This window comes from Rattus norvegicus, chromosome 3, assembly GCF_036323735.1.
Source record: "Rattus norvegicus strain BN/NHsdMcwi chromosome 3, GRCr8, whole genome shotgun sequence".
NCBI lineage: Eukaryota > Metazoa > Chordata > Mammalia > Rodentia > Muridae > Rattus > Rattus norvegicus.
The window spans coordinates 174,637,891-174,657,878 of NC_086021.1; the positions used below are offsets into that span (position 1 = coordinate 174,637,891).

At 47.9% G+C, this 19,988-nt stretch overlaps 2 protein-coding genes and 1 long non-coding RNA gene across 4 annotated transcripts in view; 1 reads left to right on the forward strand and 2 right to left on the reverse strand.

Annotated features, from left to right (window-relative positions):
* The window catches only part of Elmo2 (engulfment and cell motility 2), a 273,759-nt gene that overhangs the window by 194,926 nt on the left and 58,845 nt on the right, over positions 1–19,988 (reverse strand). The window lies entirely within an intron of this gene.
* On the reverse strand, positions 1,072–7,308 carry Tp53rka (Tp53 tumor protein p53 regulating kinase A). Of its 2 annotated transcripts, none has more exons than NM_001399841.1 (2): positions 5,174–5,457; positions 1,072–3,814 (listed from the first exon to the last, which is right to left on the reverse strand). In NM_001399841.1, exons 1-2 carry the CDS (start codon positions 5,433–5,435, stop codon positions 3,336–3,338), a joined length of 741 nt encoding a protein of 246 aa, NP_001386770.1. In that variant the 5' UTR covers positions 5,436–5,457; the 3' UTR covers positions 1,072–3,335. The 2 variants fall into 2 exon arrangements, with proteins under 2 accessions (NP_001386770.1, XP_038962803.1); XM_039106875.2 differs by having other exon boundaries at positions 2,253–3,814; positions 4,972–7,308.
* On the forward strand, positions 5,588–12,362 carry LOC134486203 (uncharacterized). Its single transcript, XR_010065045.1, has 2 exons — positions 5,588–5,727; positions 7,361–12,362. It is a non-coding gene; the product is annotated as an uncharacterized LOC134486203 (long non-coding RNA).

A 19,988-nucleotide genomic window follows, 5' to 3' on the forward strand; every position in this document is an offset into this window, starting at 1 on the left:
CCTTTGTGAGACTCTGGGCTAGCTCACCCTCCATCAAAGGTGAGGACTGGGTGCAGATGGGTAACCCCCCTGCTGCGGGTGTTACTGGGCTCATGAGCTCTTTGTTGCCCTCAGTGCCGCTGCTACCAACAGGCCACATCTCACCACATACACCCGGACCAAGGAGTTCACTGTATGCCCTCTACTGCTTCCTCCCTAGCCACTGTCAATGGATGGGCAGATGCAGTAGCATCTTGTGGATCCAGTGTCTCACTCCCCACAGCTTTCCGTATGCCAGCAACCAAGGCACCCGCAAAAGGATGAAACTGTCACCGCTTAAAACCCTAGAGGCTTACAAAGAAAACCATCTTGATAGGGGAGCCCCCATGAACTGGCCTTGCCCAGCCCCCTCACCCATTTTCTGCATGCCAGTCACCCTGGCTTTGTGCCACAGAGATTCTCACAAACTTCCCATGACTGTGCTTCCCTAGAATCCCTCCCTACAGCTTTTCTTCACACCTTCCCCATCACCGAGACCATCATGCCTTCTGTCCTCCTGTCTAGGACCAGCACGGTGAACGCTAGGGGTCTAATGTATGTGTGCAGGAGTCATTTCCTCATGCAACCGCCCTTCCTGTACATGAGGAAACTGAGGACAGCCCTTCTCTGTGATACTGATGGTCACACCAGCTCCTGTGGCTCTTAGAAGTCACTGAAAATGTTATACAGGTCAGTGTCTTAAAAAGTCAGTCATATCTGATGCCTCAGTTCTTGTCAAGTCAGCAGGGAGCCAGGCACAGTGGCTCACACATGCAAACCCAGCACTGGGAGGCTGAGGCTAGCTTGAGAGTTTTAAACCTTATTTCACAAAACCACTAAAACTCTCTGAAAGGAGGCTGGCTCTGGGGTCCAGTGAGGGCGCCTCTTACTCCCCATAGCACCTAGGCCAGCTCCCTGTACAGCCCAGCACCCACAGTGACATCCCAATAACTGCTTTACTGTGGGCTATGAAAACTCCTGGCAGAGAACCTAGCATGCAGTGAGCAAAGCAGGTAACATTAATCTGTACTAGTGACATCCACCCACAAGGTTCTGAAGGGACATCTTCATTCTCTCCTGGCCATCTGTGTAGTACATGACACTCAGGAGGTGGCAGCAGCTGTGGTGCTGTTAGAACTGTCTTCAGACTTTGTACACACAGCTTATCAACTTCATCACGAGGTCCCTTGTAGTGGAGTTTTCCCCTAATAAACAAGCATTACAAGAAACCAACCACTTGGCGAGGAGGCGGGACTTCCGGGTTGGAGGAAGCAGGAACGCAGGAAAAAGAAACTTCCTTTTGGACTGCAGACAGCATAGAGGAACAATGAGGATTTCTAACATAGTTTGTAAAATTAGGATGCTAGATTCTGCGCCCAGCGATTGTGTTACTTCTTAACTCTAAACTAAGACTGTGTGGTGTTTTCCTTCACGTGGTGACTCAGGTAACCAGAGTGTGGGGCGGACACGGCCATTGCCAGCCATTGGACTTAGTGAACCAGGTGGAGTGAACCTGGGAGAGGCAGAGCAAGCCTGGGTGAGACAGGACCTGGCTAAAAGGATTAATGTGGTGTCCAGCTGGAAACAGACTGAGGCCGCCTGCCGGTGCCTAGGCACCAATAGCGTGGGACTTCTTATATTTCCTGCTACAGTCCCTCACCATCTCTGCTCTGCCTCCCATTGCCTGAGATGTAAACCAGCTCCCTTCTCTACCCACGAGCTTCACAACCTATGGATACAGAGCAGCAAAATATCAGTTACAGGTATCTGAAAACTGTTTTTTTTTTTTAAATTATTTATGTGCATGAGTGCTCTATCTGCATGAACACTGCATGCCAGAAGAGGGTATCAGATCCCATTACAGATGGTTGTGAGCCACCATGTGGTTGCTGGGAATTGAACCTGGGACCTCTAGAAGAGCAGTCACTGCTCTTAACCACTCTTATCCCCCTTGTTTTTGCTGTTAGAAAGCTGTAAGCCTGCTTTCCTATTTTAAAAAAAAAAATGAAGTAATTTTTTTCCATCATTTTACAACACTCAAAATAGTTTAAGAACTTCTTCTCGCTATTCTAATTATATGTATATGTTCTGGGGAGGGGCATGTGCACATAAGCACAGGTCCCTGTGGTAGTGGAAGCACGGGGTCCCTCACAGCCTGAGGGCTGTGCATGTGTGCTGGAAACCAAACTGGAGTCCTTTGGAAGGGCAAGTACTCCTAGCTACAAGGCCATCTCTCCAGACCCTCAAAAATATCTTTTATGTCAAACTCCAAACACAGCCATGTAAACATCCACACTTGCAACAAGCTCTGTAGAGCAGTCCACTGCATCCCGGTCAGGGTCGGTTCGCTTTCTCAAAGTGCTGCTTACATCCCACTGAACTGGCTGCAAGCAGTCCTCTTTTTCCTTTTTCTTTTCTTTTCTTTTTTTAAAGATTTATTATATGTAAATACACTGTCACTCTCTTCAGACACACCAGAAGAGGGCATCAGATCTCATTACAGATGGTTGTGAGCCACCATATGGTTGCTGGGATTTGAATTCAGGACTTCTGGAAGAGCAGTCAGTGCTCTTAACCGCTGAGCCATCTCTCTAGCCCTTTCTTTCTTTCTTTTTTTTTTTTTAAAGGTTTATTTGTTGTTCTATGTATCTGAATACACTGTCAACTGTCTTCAGACACAACAGAAAGGGAATCAGATCTCCAGATGGTTGTGAGCCACCATGTGGTTGCTGGGATTTGAACTCAGGACCTCTGGAAGAGCAGTCAGTGCTCTTAACCACTGAGCCATCTCTCCAGCCCTCAAGCAGTCTTCATACATATAACAAATACCCCGCCAGATTAAAGGGCAGACCAAGAACCACTATCCCAAACTGAGTCCTGCCTTTGTTCTTCTAGGACTACACCACCATTCTCAGCTCAGTGCTGCCTGCTATGCAGGCCCACAGCCATCTGCGGGAAAGCTTGTTTGATCTGAAACACCCAGTTCTAGGGTTGGGACTCAGCTCAGTTGCTGGAATGCTTGCCTAGTATGCCTCAGGCACCACAGAAATCAGATGTGACAGCACACACCTACACCCCAATGAATACAGGAGCATCAGAAGTTCAAAGTTATCCTCAATTACATAGTTTGAAGCCAGCCTGGACTACCCACCCGGTTCTGCCTAAAATAAACCTCATGTACACGAAGCCCCTGAGAACAGTGAGCCAAGGATGGTGGTGTCCCAGCATGATCACAGACCACTTAACGACCCCATGCTTTGCTGAGGTCCAACCTCGTCTACATCATCCTTCACTGTGAGCCAGTCACCACAGCTCCACTATCCGACCATGGACCGCTTTCGCCCTCTCAGGCGCACCTCATCTAACTTCTTCAGCACTGGACTGGACTTCTTGGACGAGGCACCGTAACTCTTCAGAAAGGCTTCAAACACAGTCTCGGTGTGGGGGTGCGTGCTGAGGAAGGCCTTCTCCAGGACATAGAGGTCGACGCCTTTGTCTTCTGGCAGTCCTGAGACAAAACTCAGCCCAAAGTCGATGAGCACGATGTGCAGCTGCTCCAGGGGCCGTGTCAGGAGCATGTTGGAGGTGGTGAGGTCCCCGTGAATGAGGTCCTTGTCATGCAGTCTGGCCAGAACCTGCCCGATCTTCCTGGCCAAGTCCAAGAGGCATTGGGGGTCTTGTTTAGTCTCCATAGTGGATTGAATATAATCTCGAACAGTCACCGAGTCTTCGATTTCTTCCATATATAGGCAGTTAGAAGCATAGTCCACAAAGAAGACGATGGGGGCAGCTATTCCTGCAATGGACACACGTGGTTAGCGTGGTTAGCTCGGTTAGGGAGTGCTCCTTCATGAAGGCCGGCTTCACCTGCACAGGTGGACAGTTTCTCAGTCTAAGTCTACCTTAGACAGAGGGTTTAGGGATACTGCGGGAAGTGGCACAATTTACCCAGAAGCTTGCCCTGTTATAGCCCTGCAGGATGTGGCCTGAGACAGCCCAGGGTAAGTCTGGAAGTGTCAGAGCTTTCTCCTTCTTTCTCAAGCCTCCTTAGGACTGAATTCATTGCTACTCCCTAAAAACAAACAAGACAAGAAGCCAGAAGGAGAGCATCCTGCAGTCTGAGTTTCCACCTGACAAGGACAGAGCAGGAGGCTAAGCAGGGTGTCCTTTTACAGGTTCACCTGTAAACAGGCAGGTTCAAATCCCAGCTTCTCCTTAAGTTGTAAAACCTCAAGGCTCCCTTAGCTACTCTACACCTCAGTCTCCACAACTGTAAGCTGGTAGCAATGCCTCCAGTTGACTTCAGGAGTCTCTCCTGAAGGTCACTCAGGTTCAGGACACTTTCCTAGAATGTGGAGACCTGTCAATGGGCATCAAGGTGGCCCCCATCCCTGTCTGATAAAACTTACAAAAGGTAAGAATATAGAATACACTTTATAACTCCATTGCCCCTTTGGGGCCAAAAAGTGCAGGCCTGTTCCCTGCTGTGTTTTCAGTCTCCTGGCATCTATAAATGTCCTGATAGTAGGCACCTAAAAACCACTAATGAGAAAAAGCAAAGGGTCGGTGCTTCTGGGCCACAGGTAGACTACCAGGTAGCTGTGGAACCTTGGGCACTTGTCCTCTGTGTCTCATTTTCTCTGGAGTAATGGTGTTGTTGTTTTGTTGGCGGATGTTTTTTAAAGAGAAAATAAGCAATTTAATAAAATCAGACATTTATTGAACTATGTCAGCATACGAACACGGATGCTTATGCCTTGACTGTCAGGACACCTGCTGCTTAAAACTACCAAATGGAGAGAGGAGGACGGTAAGTAGAAACCGCAGAAAGGAGAAACTGAGGGCTCTGGGCGCTAAACAAGCTGAGAAACAGCTGCGTAGTCCCGCGAACCAAGAGGAATGGCGTTCTGAGTGTCACAGTGAGTCCTTAAGCATTGCCATCTGATTCCGCACCTGGAACTCGGAGCTCTGTCTGTCCCGTCCGGACCCGTTTCCGGAAGCCCGGTCTGTCCCGTCCAAATCCGTCTCCGGGAGCCCCGTCTCTCCGGTCCCCACCGGTCTCCCGGAGCTCCGTCTGTCCCGTCCGACCGGTCTCCCCGAGCCCGGTCTCTTCCGTCCCGACCCGTCTCCCGGAGCCCCGTCCGGCCCTCCTCACCAGCACGGCGGCAGCGCAACAGCGCGCGAGCCTCCTGCACCGTCCGCCGCCGGCCAAGCCGCGCCTCCAGCTCCGGGTGCCGGTAGCCCTTAGGGAAGCGGTGCTTCACCACGGCCGCTCGGCCCTGGAAGCGGCCACGGAACACTCGAGCCTCGGCGCCCTGCTGCACCAGCTCCAGGCCGCTCAGGAAGAGGCGGCTCCGCTCCTGCGCCGCGGCCAGCGCCTCCGCCTCCGTCTCTGCCTCCGAAGACCCGGCAGCCATGGTTTCGAGCAGTTTGGCCCGCGACCGCGCCGCTTCCGCCCGCTTCGGAAATCCTCCGGCCTCTTTCCGTTATGAACATCGTCCCCCCCTCAACAACTTTATTCTGCAAGAATGGTTCCGCCTCACAACCTCTTCACGTTCAATAGAGCGCTGCCCTTCCCGAAGTTCTTCGTCTATCTCCGTGAGCGTTCGGCAACTTTCGGACAAAAGCTTCTCACTCTCCGGCTTCCTCCGGAAGCCTGTTGGTGATGCTCCGGCTTTGGGATGAATCTGAGATTTGGAGGCTCTTTTGGTAAAACTCTTTTGTGGACGCGTCGCTCCTTTCTATTAGGATTCTTAAATTTCTATTCCTTTTTCTTTTTCCTTTTGTTGAGACAGAGTCTCGCCGTGTAGCTTAGATTAGCTTCGAACTCGTGTCCCACTTCAGTCTGGAAACATGCTCTAAGCCGGAAGGGAGCAAGAGACTAGGCAAAGCTTTCTATCCGAAGACGCCACCTAATGCCTGGCACCAGCCTATCAGCAGCCAGCACCATCCCTCTGAGCTCAGGTTTCTTCATCTACAGAATGAGGTTACCTCGTTCTGTTGGGGTGAGGGGTTATCAGAATTAAATAAGAGGCTGGTTACAAGGTGCCGGTGGACAGGAGCCCTCTTCACATGGCTTCTGACCTCCTTGTCCCTGCTGCACGCTCACTGGGGCTCTGTTGAAAATACAGAAGAGAAGCCCTTTGGTCCGGGTTGCTATGGTACCAGCATCCTGGCTCTGTGGTCCTTGGGTTTTGTTCATATTCATGGCAGGTCCTTTTTCATACATCAGACCCTTTGTGTGGACAGAATGTGTTTTCCAGCAAAGCTCACCCAGAACCCGTTTTGTTTATACCCTCCCCCCTCAGTGCTCAAGTGTGTAACTTCATTATCATAACTGTTTGTGTCCACACAGCCATCTCTATGGTGACCAAACCCATCTGAACCCTTGCCTTAGAAATCGACTGTGCAAAGGCGCTGACCAGAGCCAGGCTTGCTAAATAAGGCTGGGTTTAGCTCTTTAAACCAGCTTCAAACCTTTCAGTGTCTCCCTACCGTGCTAAGAAGAAAGACTTAACCCTTAACTTAGCCCATGGACTCCTGCATCCCTCATAAACCCTTCCCTCTCCAGAATCCCCACCCATCCTTCACAGTGTTCTCAGCACAGAGCATTCGCACCTGCTATTTCCTCTACAGGGAAATGTTCGTCCAGCCCTGCGTCACCTAGAGTTGCATAGACATCCTTTATTCTCCATTGCAGGGTTACTTCCTGGATGTAGTGCCATATTGGATTTGGGCCTGGCTGCTTTGTAACTGCATGGCCACAGTTAAGAAGTCATGGGATTGTTGGACAGAGGCCTCTCCCATGTATTTACGGCACAGGAAGAAAAGACCAAGTAGTAAACACCCGATATCTCCACTGCATGACCTCTGCTGAGGCCGGCTGATGCATGTGGAACTGACACACCTGGACCACACCTGGGTGGTGGTCAACTTATTTCTGCCTTTTACTTCCTCAGCCTTTATCCTGGAGATTTAGGCTGGTCTTCTGGGATTTCTCCCTAATTAATTCAGGTCTCCTAGTTGGTCTTTTGTTACCAAAGTCACGAGCCAGGTAGTCACGAGCCAGGGTTTCCCACTGTGCTTCCCAGTTATTTTCTACCTGGAGACTTGGGTATATAAGTGGTGAATAAAGCTACAGGAGACTCTCACTATTCCTCTCACTCTCACTATTCCTCTCACTCTCACTCTTCCTTCCCAGCTTCCTCTCTCTCTCTCTCTCTCTCTCTCTCTCTCTCTCTCTCTCTCTCTCTCTCTTCCTCTCTTCCTCTCTTCCTCTCTTCCTCTCCTGGCTTGACACGATAACCTGTGTGTGTGTATGTGTGTTTCTTTCATCCCGTAGGCTTTCGCCCAATTCTCGGTACCAGGTCGGTGCTGGCGCCGACAAATGGAGGTCCCACCGAGATCGGAGAAGAAAGGGGGTACCACCTACGGGACGTCCCTGGAGCCCGGCCGGCATAGGAGGAGAAGGGACGGATTGGACGTAAGATGGGTCAGGAAAGGCCTGGATGATTTGGGCTAGCCTGAGTAAAACTTGTCATAAAAAAGGGACAAGGTAACGGTAAAGTGTTTTTGCATATGCGTTCTGTTAGAGTTATATTTTAGTCTTTGGACCCTGGCTAGAGATAGTTTACACCCTAGACATGAGAGAGAACGGGTTGGGGAAAAACAGTCCTCCCGGACTCTCCACGGTTGCTTTGGAGAAAGAAAAACCTTTTCAGAGCTCTCCTAGGAACAGAGGGAAAGCAGGAGACGTCCTGCCTCTCTGCTGGCTCCTATTGGAGAAATGTTTATTTCTGGTTCTGGGTTCCATAGGTAGGATATGTGGGTCCCTTCGGTGGGACACCATCTAGTTTTTTCCCTTTATGTCTATTGTCTGTCCTTGGTGCACCAAGCTGTCCATGTCTGTCAGTTTATGTCTGTGGTTTCTGTTTCTCGTTGTTTAAATGTTTTATGTTTCATGTTCAAAAGAAAAAAAAAATGGTAAAAACTTTATCTGTCAATCGTTCACATCTTGATTTGGTTTTAACTCGTTTCAAAAAGGAACAAATGAATAAAAAGCAGTTTCAATTGGCCTTTGGAGCCCTGCACCTGTAGCTTGGAGCATAGGTCAGCTGGAGAAGCTGCCCGGGGGCTAACCGTCCCCAGGAACTGATCTTAAAGGCTCTAGCAGCTCCTTGGCTTCTTTGGTACAGGAGCTGATGGCTGTTTCTCTTAGAAAAATCCCTGACTTATTATTAGACTTAGCAGGTGACAAGGTGCTTCTCTTAAAATCATAGCTAGAAAAGTAAAAATGGTGCTTGGTCTAAATATTAAAGATAGGTGTAGCCACTTCAATTTTGTTTCTGATTGGTTTTAAATGTATAAATATGCTCTATATGCCTTGGTTATGGACTATTGGCTTTTAGGTTATTGGATATGGTTAAAAAAGTATAATATTGGTAACAGAAAGTTGGCTTAAAACTGTTATTTGGATGAAGTCATTCTAGACAACATGTGGCATGAGCCAACCTAGGGAAACAGGTCTAAATTGAGATAATATTTTTATGGAATTCGTACTCTAGAAACCAGGCTTCTAAAAGATTTTAGGGCAATGTCTCTTTGTTGAGGTATTGGAGACTGCACCATCGTGCGTTCATATGTAGGAATTGGCAGTCAAACTTTGTAGCATGAAGGATAGACTCTTTGGAGACTAGATTTTGGAGACTAGTTTGTTAGAGGTTAAGTTTTGCTTTCCATAGTTGTGGTTTGCCCTGAAGTTATCTGTATTTTAATGCTAATTCCACTGCCCCAAGGACAGCTGCCTAGTCACTACTCAGAACTCAGGCGACCTTGTGGTTGTGCTCTGGTGTTACAAGGAGAACGTAAGGATTGTGCTTAAGGATTGCCAGTGGTGCATTGACTAACTCAAACTTATTTATAATTGAGAAAAAAAAATCAAACAGGTAGAGATTGTTACAAGATTTAAGAAGGATTGATGAGGTTTTAGAACTTGGGAGAGCATTACAGCTTGTTTGCTTACTTCAACTGCCATTTCAAGATAGATTTAGAGGATTGTTTTTATGCAGTTTGTTTACATCCTGGCAATTGTGAGTTTTTATTTTGTGAGCTTGCTTATAATTTTAGAGAGCCCATGAAGTGATATCATTAAAAATTTTTACAAAAGAGTGGCTAATAGCCTTATGTAATTTTGTTGCTTCTTCATTGTAAGAAGTTAGAACTTAAATCTTTCAATGTATATGGGAATTTTTACTACAAACCTTTGCTCTCAAAATGAGCTTTAATATTTGGGGAGTAGCTGTTACACTACTCCAGAAAAGAATATTTGAAGCTAATTTTAAGCTTCTAAGGATATGTTAATTGGCTAAGTACCTCACCCTACCAGAGGACTTAGGTCTTTGTTATGCACATTGGAGATAAAGCTTCAGCTGTGTTAGTACAGAGTTGTGGACTGGAGTCATAAAAGTATTTTAAATAGAAACCTGGTAAAACATATCTTATTCCAAACAACAGTTAATTGGTTACTACAAAATACTGATATTTGGCCTATTACATATACAAATTTTTCAGACAAAATTGATAATTTTACTCTTTGCATGCTTTTGTATTTCCTGTATATTTGTGCATACAACCCATAGAAAATGCACTTAGTGTATTTATAGGTGGTTCATCTAATGAAAAGGCTACATGTATGATTGGATCACTTGTTTATTCTCTTGAGTTTCCCCTGCTTCAACACAGACTATTAAATTACTTGCTGTAGCCACTGTTTTTAAATGTTAAAAATCAAGCTTTCAATTCATATACTTATAGCCAATGTGTGGCTTGTGGTTTTACAATTGATTAAAAAGTTTTCCTTTTTTTTTAGATACTACTAGCCCTCAAATTTTACAATTACTTAATGCTTTATTAGAGGCAGGTTTTCTACTTGAAATCAGTGAGTGATTTCAGTGTGAATGTCTGACAACTCACTGTCCTTTCAGTGCTCTGGCTCAGAGAACTAAACAATACCATAGACCCAGCTCTTTGAAAATGGTAATGGAGTTGATAACACACCCTCACGAAAAGAGGAAGCTCCATTTGCTTACTTTCAACGCCCAGCCTCACCCTGCCAACTCAGGGATTTCTAAATAAGGCTAAATCTGGACCTTGTTTACAGGATTTGACATTTCTAATTAATGCTTATGTTTAGGTAAATAAAGCTGGTGAGGGGCTGGAGAGATGGCTTAGTGGTTAAGAGCACTAAGTACTGTTCCTTTATAGGCCATTTAAAAACTCAAACTGTATTGCCTGGACCCCTTAGCAAGGGAGGACAATAATACCAGGCAGATTATAGGCCTTACATAGAAACAATTAGTCAAAAAGTCTCATTCTTTATATCATCAAAACAATAATGCTGGAAACAATAATTTGGTATACAAGTCAATTTATAAATACAAGTGCTCAGTGTCCTCAATTTAATCCTCGAGGACTTATCTTAATAAATAATATTTTAACAATTTTAATAAATAAAAGGGGGAACTATCCCTGAATGCTAATAATGCTCGTTTTATTTCAATTATAAAATTTGGATGCCAAGGTTTATGGCACCCTACAACTAGGCATACTTCTGCCTAGGTGAAATAGAAAGACCCACATATTGGCATGATCCTGTCCAGGTATTTTATATGGGGAAGAGGGAATGTTTGTGTTTTTTCTACAGAATGCTACAGGAGTGTGCCAGCTGCCTGAGAGTCTGGTGAGCCATGCTGATCCTGGGAGCATGAAGATTCAATTCAGCTCTCGTGGTTCTGGTTCCTGGAGTCATTCCTGTGCCCTTAGAGGAAGACGGAGGATTCCCCCTCATCTTTTGTCATCACAGAAATTCTGGCATTGCTGCAGTCATTGTGTCCTGTCCCATCTCGGCCTGCCCTCCGACCCTCTGTGCACTGCTGCTTGCTGGAAGCTGCTGTGGACTGGGGAACTCTGCCCTGGTTCTGCAGATCTCAGACATGGTTCCATTGCCTGCTGGTTGGTCCAGAGAAGAATGACTGATCCTGAACTGTCCTGGGAAAGACCTAGGCATTTTCGCTGCTATTGTGGCAGCCATTACTGCTGCAGCCATTGTGTCTGCAGTGTCTGGAGTTACCCTCCCCCAATCTATTGTTAGGCAAGCACAGTGGGTGAACTTTCTGGAGTAGTTGCTAACAATTGGGAATTCTAAATTTTTATTATAGGAGCGGCTTGACTACGGCCCTTGGTGGTAGCAGCTGAGGAGAACCAGATGAGGTGCCCACTACTTATCGGGAGAGGCTCAACTTCCACAATCTCTTAAATTAATGCCATCTGGCTCCTACTCTTTCGCCCCTGGGCTCAAGTAAGAGGAATGACAAGATGATCCAATGTAGCTATCCTCAGGGACAGGCAACTTCCTCTGACCCTTGACCAATCTAAGGCAGGAACCTTGGGGGCGACAAGGTGATCCTATGACAGATAAGGCTGGGGTTTGAGAGGTCGATCCTAAGACAGAGGTGGCTACACCCCGTTTAAACGTACGGGCCGGTCAAATGCTCCTCTGCCCAGTTTCTCCCCCAATAAACACACACATATAGCCCAGAACGGTGTGTTACAGCATAAGTTCATTACTAGCCATTGGGGTGCAGTCCTAACTGCAAGAGTGGCTCACCATGGCCGAGCTGGGCACTCTGTGAGGCATGTCTGATCTCTCTCAGACCACTACCTCCACCTAATGGTCTTTTATATATAAATAACGGGGGAGATGTAGTGCCATATTGGATTTGGGCCTGACTGCTTTGCAACTGCATGGCCACAGTTAAGAAGTCATGGGATTGTTGGACAGAGGCCTCTCCCATGTATTTACGGCACAGGAAGAAAAGACCAAGTAGTAAACACCCGATATCTCCACTGCATGACCTCTGCTGAGCCCGGCTGATGCATGTGGAACTGACACACCTGGACCACACCTGGGTGGTGGTCAACTTATTTCTGCCTTTTACTTCCTCAGCCTTTATCCTGGAGATTTAGGCTGGTCTTCTGGGATTTCTCCCTAATTAATTCAGGTCTCCTAGTTGGTCTTTTGTTACCAAAGTCACGAGCCAGGTAGTCACGAGCCAGGGTTTCCCACTGTGCTTCCCAGTTATTTTCTACCTGGAGACTTGGGTATATAAGTGGTGAATAAAGCTACAGGAGACTCTCACTATTCCTCTCACTCTCACTATTCCTCTCACTCTCACTCTTCCTTCCCAGCTTCCTCTCTCTCTCTCTCTCTCTCTCTCTCTCTCTCTCTCTCTCTCTCTTCCTCTCTTCCTCTCTTCCTCTCTTCCTCTCCTGGCTTGACACGATAACCTGTGTGTGTGTATGTGTGTTTCTTTCATCCCGTAGGCTTTCGCCCGATTCTCGGTACCAGGTCGGTGCTGGCGCCGACACCTGGACAAGCCCTTCCGGGCCAATATGAGGAGAGGGAGTTCAACTGTAGTCAGCCTTTGCTTTCTAGTTTCCAGGCCTGTTTCAGATCCCCTTTGGTTTTGGCCAATTAACTGTTTGATTGATGCCTACCTCCCCCAACTATGTAGCTAGTTACAAGGCAAGAACTGTGTTGTTCCCGACATCCTTCCCCCAGCACCGGAGAGGTGGATACTGGCCTACAGTGCCTTAAGTTTGGGGTCAGGAGAGAGAGAGAGAAAGCTAGTGCATGCATGCAATCCCAGCACTCAGAGGTTGGGACAGGAGACTTCAAGCCTGATACTTAGTGATACTGGGGGGTTGAGGGTGGGGGCATTTAAATTCAAATTTTGACCTTTTAAAATATTTGTGTGTGTGTGTGTGTGTGTGTGTGTGTGTGTGTGTGTGTGTGTGTATGACTTTTTTTTTTTAACAGCCAAATGGGGAAGTGGACTTGTAACTTCTTGTCTATCTGGGTGCTGAAAAGGTAGTTAGAGATGTGGGTGGAGACTTTAAAGACACCGAATGAGAAAATGAGTTGACTGGAGAGATGAGAGACAGGCTGGTCCACAACTGGCCCCTGTACCTTGGCAGGAGAGCAGGAAGCTGGTGATTAAGGGTGGGTGGAAGGAGCCTTCTTCATTTGGCTACTTCCAGGGGCAGGTAGTATGAAGTGCAAGTTGGACTGTAAAGTCATATATTCAAGGCTTCATCCGAAGAAATGCATACTCCAGAAGGGAGTGTGGTAGGGATGTGCGGCTGCCAGTGAGAAGTGGGTTGGCCAGATACATTCCTCAAGAAGTACCGAGTGCTCTGCTGAGAAGAGACAATGCAGAGAGCTAGTGTCCTCTATAACAGGGAGGGGTCCTAAGAATACAGAAATTTTATCCAGGAAGAGAGATGGGAATGGACTGAGAGCCTGTGGCTGAATGACTGCCTCCAAGACAGGGCTGCCACTAGCAGTTGTGAGAGCTCACCTCACAGCTACTCTCTGGACATGTGGAGCTCCTAACGTGTGTGTTTCATTCTTTTTAGAATTCTAACACTGTTGTGGTAGTTTGAATGAAATGGTCTCCATAGGTTCATAGGAAGTGGCACTTTTAGGAGGTGCGGCCTTGCTGGAATAGGTGTGGCCTTGTTGGAAGAAGTGAGTCACTTGGGGTGGGCTTTGAAGTCTCAGATGCTCAAGCCAGGCCCAGTGTTACTGTCTCCTCCTGCTGCCTGCCAATCAAGATGTGGAACTCTCAGCTACCTCTCCAGTTCCATGTCTGCCTGCCACCATGCTTCCTGCCATGACAGTAACTGACTGAACCTTTGAACTGTAAGTCAGCCCCAATTAAATGTTTCCCTTTATAAGCGTTGCCATAGTCATGGTGTCTCTTCACAGCAATAAAACCCTAAGACAACCGCCAGTGCAAAACAGAGAGAAGCAGAGGATTTAATCTCTCCAGTTCTTGTGCAAACTATAAACAAACTCTTCTCCTCTCACCAATTCTTGCCTCCTATGTTTTTGACAATGCCTAGGACAAGACCCTGAAACCCCTGGGTCACAGAGGTACTGCTTTCAAACCACCATGGGGAGGGTCACTCACTCTGGGGAGACTTATGAGGTGCCTCTGCCCTGCCCCAGAAGAAGAACAGGGACAGATAATGTTTCCATATGACACTGTGCTCTGACCAGGGTGCACGTGGGTGGAGGGCAGGGGCCTCCTCTTGGGCATACTGCCATCCAGGGTGGGGACATTTTGTATTACTCATGATGAGAGTGGCAACAAGTAGCATGTTTCTAAGGAAGGGGAAATATATTAGCTACCATCTGACCTTAGATCCCTCTCTCTTCCTCTTCTCTCCTCTGTCAACTATCTCCCCCACAGGGGTCACCTGAGGAGCTGGCACCTGTTATCTGCACCCCCACAGCAGAGGGCAGCCCCCCATCAGTTTCCTGTGGTGGAAACAGCAGGTGCAAAGGCTCTGTGCAGAGGGAGCATGGTGGGGCAGGAGGGGGGATTCTGGAGGGGGCAGGAGTTCAGACCAAACGTCCTCAGCGCAGTGGGAAGTTGTGGAAGGGTTTGGAGCTGGCTTAAAGAGCTCCCTCAGTGGGGCTGGGGATTTAGCTCAGTGGTAGAGCGCTTGCCTAGGAAGCGCAAGGCCCTGGGTTCGGTCCCCAGCTCCGGAAAAAAAAGAACCAAAAAAAAAAAAAAAGAGCTCCCTCAGTGTCACAAGTGCCTGTTACAGATTTCAGAGCCCATGCTGGCACCCTGGCTCTTCTCAGATCTCACTACCTCCCCTACCCTAGCTTTCTCCAGCTCCTTCGATCGATGGACACAAAGCCCCGGGTTTTATCCCAGCACTGTATAACCTAGGCAAGGTGGCACTCACCTGTAGTCCCAGCACGTGAGGGGCTGAGGCAGGACAGAGTCTAAGGTCTTCCTTGGTTACATAGTGAGTTGGAAGCTAGCCTGAGCTACATGAGACCCTGCTACATGAGACCCTGTCAAGTAGGGAAGAGGAGGGGAAAGAAAAGCAGAGGAAAAAGACAAGACAAGACAAGAAAGCAGAAGGCCCCCATGGTGGAAGACTGCACACACTGGGTACAGGTCCCTGACCGTGACAAGCTGAGCACAGGTCCCCTGGCCGTGACAGGCTGAATTTCAGCCCTGCTGCTCAGCTGCCCAGAGAGTTCGGGCTATGGTTGTCAAATGCCTTCTGTGATGCTCTGGTAAGACTCTGGCCGGTGAGGAACCTGCCTGCCTCCATTTTAGTCTTAAAGCCACCTTACAAAGACAAAGTAGGCTCATACCCTGTTTATGGTTAAACCCCTGTTCCTCGAGGCTTGGGCTGTGCCCTCCTGTAACCTTAACTACACATGGTTCTGCACATTCCAGGAATGGCCACCATGTCTTTGTCTCAGGAGGTCATTCCGAGTAACCATTATGCTTATATTCTGTTCCTGTAACCCACCCATTTTGCCCATCAACTCCCTCATTTGGAAACCCCGATACCCCTGAGGTATAAAAAATCTTGTCTTCCTCACATCCAAGGCTCTCTGTAAAATCCCAACTTAGGGTGAGATAGCTGGCTGGCTGTTCCCAGGCACACCTCTAAAATAAAGCTTGCTTTAACCAGACAATTGTAGGTTTGCTCTTTCTCCTCAAAAATGTCCAATTTAAGAGACAGCTTTACAGATAAGACCACACAGACCACTCCCTCAGCACATCTGTGCAGTGTGGGCATGGTCACGTGCTTCGTGAACAGCACAGATAGCTGGCCGTGTTCGCTGCCTCCTGTTTGGACTGGTGGTCTTTGGTTTGTCACAGCCCTCAGCACTCCACCTCACCTGGCTTGCTCTCCCATTTGTAATACCAGGTGGAGCTGCATAGATACCATTGTTATTTAAATTTGCAGTGCCTGTATCTCCTATCAGCTGGCTGGGTCTTTTGCCGCTATCAGAACTCACAGGTAAATAAGGAGTGGCTCTTCTAGTGTTGACAGACAGGGATTCTTGTATGCCAAAGGCTTATGGGTGGGGCTGACTGAAACTGAAGTCCAAGTCCTGACAACTAGAGGCTTGTGGTTCCAGGCTCTGGCGCCAAGGCGCATGGCTCCGGGTGCCTATGTTAGCTAGAGGCTTATTTATGCTCTGACTTAGGTTTGCCAGCAGCCCAGCACTCGGCTGCAGGTAGTGTAATTCTCAGCTCCTCTTAGCAACAGTTAGCAGTAGTCAGGGTCAACTACTATCACAGTTCTGAGGCCTCGGTGACACAGAAGGGACTGGAATAGATTTGATACTATACAGGATCTATAAATATCCTTACTCAGGGAATACTGTCTTAGTTAGGGTTACCGTTGCTGTGATGAAACACTGTGACCAAAAGCAACTCAGGAGGAAAGGGTCAGCTTGGCTCCCAATTCTACTTCGTAGCTAGTCGTGGAAGGAAGCCAGGTCAGGAACCTGGAGGCAGGAGCTGATGAGGCTGCTGCTCACAGGACTTGCTCAGCCATCTTCCTTTAAGCACCCAGAACCACCAGCCTAGGGATAGCACCGCCCATGGTGGACTGGGCCTTCTCCTATCAATCACTAATTAAGAAAATGCCCTACATGCTTGCCTGCAGTGAAGTCTTAAGGAGACATTTCTCAGTTGAGGCTCCCCCCTCTCTGATGACTCTAGCCTGTGTACACAAAATTGGCACAATTAAGTGGCATGAGGTAGAACTTAAGCCCCCCCCCCCTTCAGTAGGACCAGAAATAGTCATCTAATCAGGCTTGCTAGAAACAGTCTTGTGCAGTTTCTGCCTACCACGAGGTTTGTTCAGCAAAACTGACCTTCAGTTAGGCTCCATTCCCATAACAAAAGGAGACAAAGTCTGACTTACAACCCAGCCTTTAGGACCTTTCTCATAACAAAGAACATTCCACCAACCAGCAGCTCGGCAGCTGGGAGGGGGGTGGGGGGGTGGGGGGACGGGGACAACTTCACACCTCACACCAGGACAGCCTTCAGTATGCCATCAAGTCCAAGTTCCCTCCTAGGGAAAATATTTAAATGAACAACACGAATGAACGTAGGAAATAATTCCTGCATCTTGTTTTAAGTTGTTAGAAGCGTGGCTTGGGGCCAGGACTTGAAAGAGATTTAAGGATGACAGTGGGACATAACACGCATGCCTAAGGCCTATATAAACTGGCAAGTTTCCGACTTGGGGCTGGTTTCCTTTGTGTGTTAGCCAGAATCTGGCCACTGCTATTACTAAAGGGTTTTTCCTTTATGAATCTCTAAGTGCTTGGAGCAATTTCTCACCAGGAACTCGTAGTTACTCCATACCCTCAGGTGTCAGGATTCTAAGCTCCCAGAGTGGCTGGGCTACCGGAGCCTCAGGTGTCAGCCCTCAGCAGTCACTGGGAGCAGTGTTAGCTTGGCTTTGGATGCCGGGACTGTCCTCAGGACTTGACAGCTCCCAGGATCTCTTCCAGAGACTGGACGGTGGCCCCTGATCTTAGCTCCTCACTGCCCCTCCGTATTTCTGCTCCCTTAGTTATCTTCCTGGCCTCTTCTCCACTACCTCTGGAATCCCGAATTACTGAGAAAGGGCTCCCCATCCCATTCTGAGGGAAGATAAGTATATCTAGGTCTTGCATAACAGCAGCCATTGCAAGATGTCTGGAGCAGTCCTGACTGGAACAAGGCCTGCTGGGGCAGGAGTCCTGACTTCAGCTGCAGTGTCCTCAGAGTGACCATAAGGTGTCCAAAAAGGCCAGCCTGCCATCGAGGCAATCCAGTCACTTGCCAGAGAAGTGACTCCTCAGTCAATAGCTCCCTTGCCGGATTTTAATGTATAATGGAATGACCCTGCTCTGAAGGGTTTTGCTCATTAGAAAAAACCATTAAAGAGCGCTTACAAAAAAAAAAAACCCAAATCTATATCAAAATTAACAGTCTCTGTAGCATTGACCAATGGTACTTAGCCCGTGCCTCAGTGCTCTGGGAGTGTTGCGTCCCTCTGCCTGTCTCAGTTCATCTCCCCTGGTGGGTTGACACCAGGACATCGTCTAAGCTGATACTCATGAGTACAAGGAAGACAAACACCCTCAACGTTGTCCCTGCGCATTGGCTGTGTGCAAGGCAGAGTCCTGGAACTTCATTTTAGCCCAAGGTTGGCGCGAAGAAGAAAATACAAGACTTTTAACAAGTTCCCATTCACACGGCTTCATTTCTGTGAAGAGACACAATACATAAACCAGGTCTGTGGTGTGTCCAAAGTCATGTAGTCTCAGCTGTAGCTGAGACTTAGGAAGGTGAATAACCCTCTCACCCCAATCCCCCAGTTGTGGATACACAACCTGGTCCATACTTTTTCCTTTTAGGTGGCTTCCTCCTGTTTTCAATCAAGGTGAGTGATAGTGATGGAATACGTGCTATTTGTTTCTCCATAACAAATGACTACAAACCTAATGATTGGAAGTAAAATTAACCCCCTTATGCTGTATACACGTGGCAATGGTTGAGAGCAAGGCATCAGCCAGGAAGACGTGTCCGGCAGGCAGGGTTGGCGGTGAGGCCCGAGTACACTGCGGTCTTGGCTGAGGATCAGTCCTTCACAGGCAGCTGATCTAAGGCTCCCTACAGGTTAGTGCCTGGGGGCATTGGCACTATGATTCAGTCTAGAATTGCCTGGGGGTAGGCTTGGGGGGCTTCTGTAGGGGACATCACATTGTGGCAAGTGGCTTGGTCAGAGTGAATGGTTAAGTGACCAGGATACCAAGTAAGGCTGAGAATGCCAACTTGCATAACCAGATTGTAAATCTGGTTTTTTTATCTTCCGTTTGCTGGAAGCCTCTCACTAGGTCTCCACCACTGGCATGGAAGCCAGGGAAGTGGATGACCCTAGGATACAAATGCCAGGGGGCAGGGACTGTTGGGAAGCAATCAAAAGGTGCTTCCTCCTTGAGAGGGTCAAGTGAAGAAAGATGCCTCAATTTTCTGGAATGGACAGTTAGGCAGACATCCCTACTGCACAGCGTGAGCCACGAAGACCAATACCATCTAGAACATTCCAGGCACAGAGCTTCCGTGGATAGTCTCACAGGAGTGAATGCCCTTGATGAACTGTATGATGCCAGTTCCACTGAAGAGGAAAGAGCCACCACATGGGACAGGCTGAGACGCAGTCTGTGCAGAATGACGGCACAGCTGAAGGGGCTACATGGGGAAGGAGTCCTGTTTCCCAGTAACTCTTTGTTACAGTTTCCCAGTAACTTTGTTACAGTTTGAATCCCAAGTGTCCCCTTCCCCACAGGCTCATCTGAGTCTGAATGTCCAACTTACAGGTTGGCTTAAAGGTTGTGGAGACTAGAGACTGGGGGAAGTGCTCTGCTAGGGGCTCTTGAGGGCTATTCCCACCATGCATTTTGGCCCAGAACTCTGCTTCCTGTCTGTTGTGATATGAGGTGCCATCTCCCCTGGGCCTCAATTTTCTTGTCCTGCAGAAAACCGGGATAGATTGTAACAATTCCTACCTCCTTAGGCTGTGGTGGGGTTAACCAGGAGGTGAAACACCAAAGATGTTAAGTAACTGTCAAAAGTAGGTTCACTCAATGGTTTCCGTTTCCATCCAGTTATTACTGCTGTAATTTGATGGAAAAGTGTACAGCTCAATCAAGCATTTATTATACTCATGCATGGGATTTGGGGGCCTTAAATTTCATCTGTCACTGCTACATAATCTCTAAAGCCTGGGTTGGACAGGACTCCTGGGGGCTGGGATCATTCACAGAGCCTGGCTTCAAGATGACCCAGACTGAGGCCAATATGTAGTGATATATATTATATATATATACATATATACATGTGTGTGTGTGTGTGTGTGTGTGTGTGTGTGTGTATTTAGTGTGGGCTTTCTCACAGCATGGCTGGCAGCTGGACTCTGTCATTGTTGTCAGCTGAACCAGACAGGGTCTCCCTAAGTAGCTTAAGCTGCCCTCAATCCCCCTATCCGTTTCTTGGTTGACGAGGTGTGTGCCACCAATTCCA

What these genes read in the sequence shown, in the direction of transcription:
- Tp53rka (NM_001399841.1), bottom strand. Translation starts at nt 5,435, where the DNA reads ATGGCTGCCGGGTCTTCGGAGGCAGAGACGGAGGCGGAGGCGCTGGCC. An exon ending in GTTGCGCTGCCGCCGTGCTG is followed by an intron (nt 3,815 to 5,173) that starts GTGAGGAGGGCC and finishes TGTCCATTGCAG; the next exon opens with GAATAGCTGCCCCCATCGTC.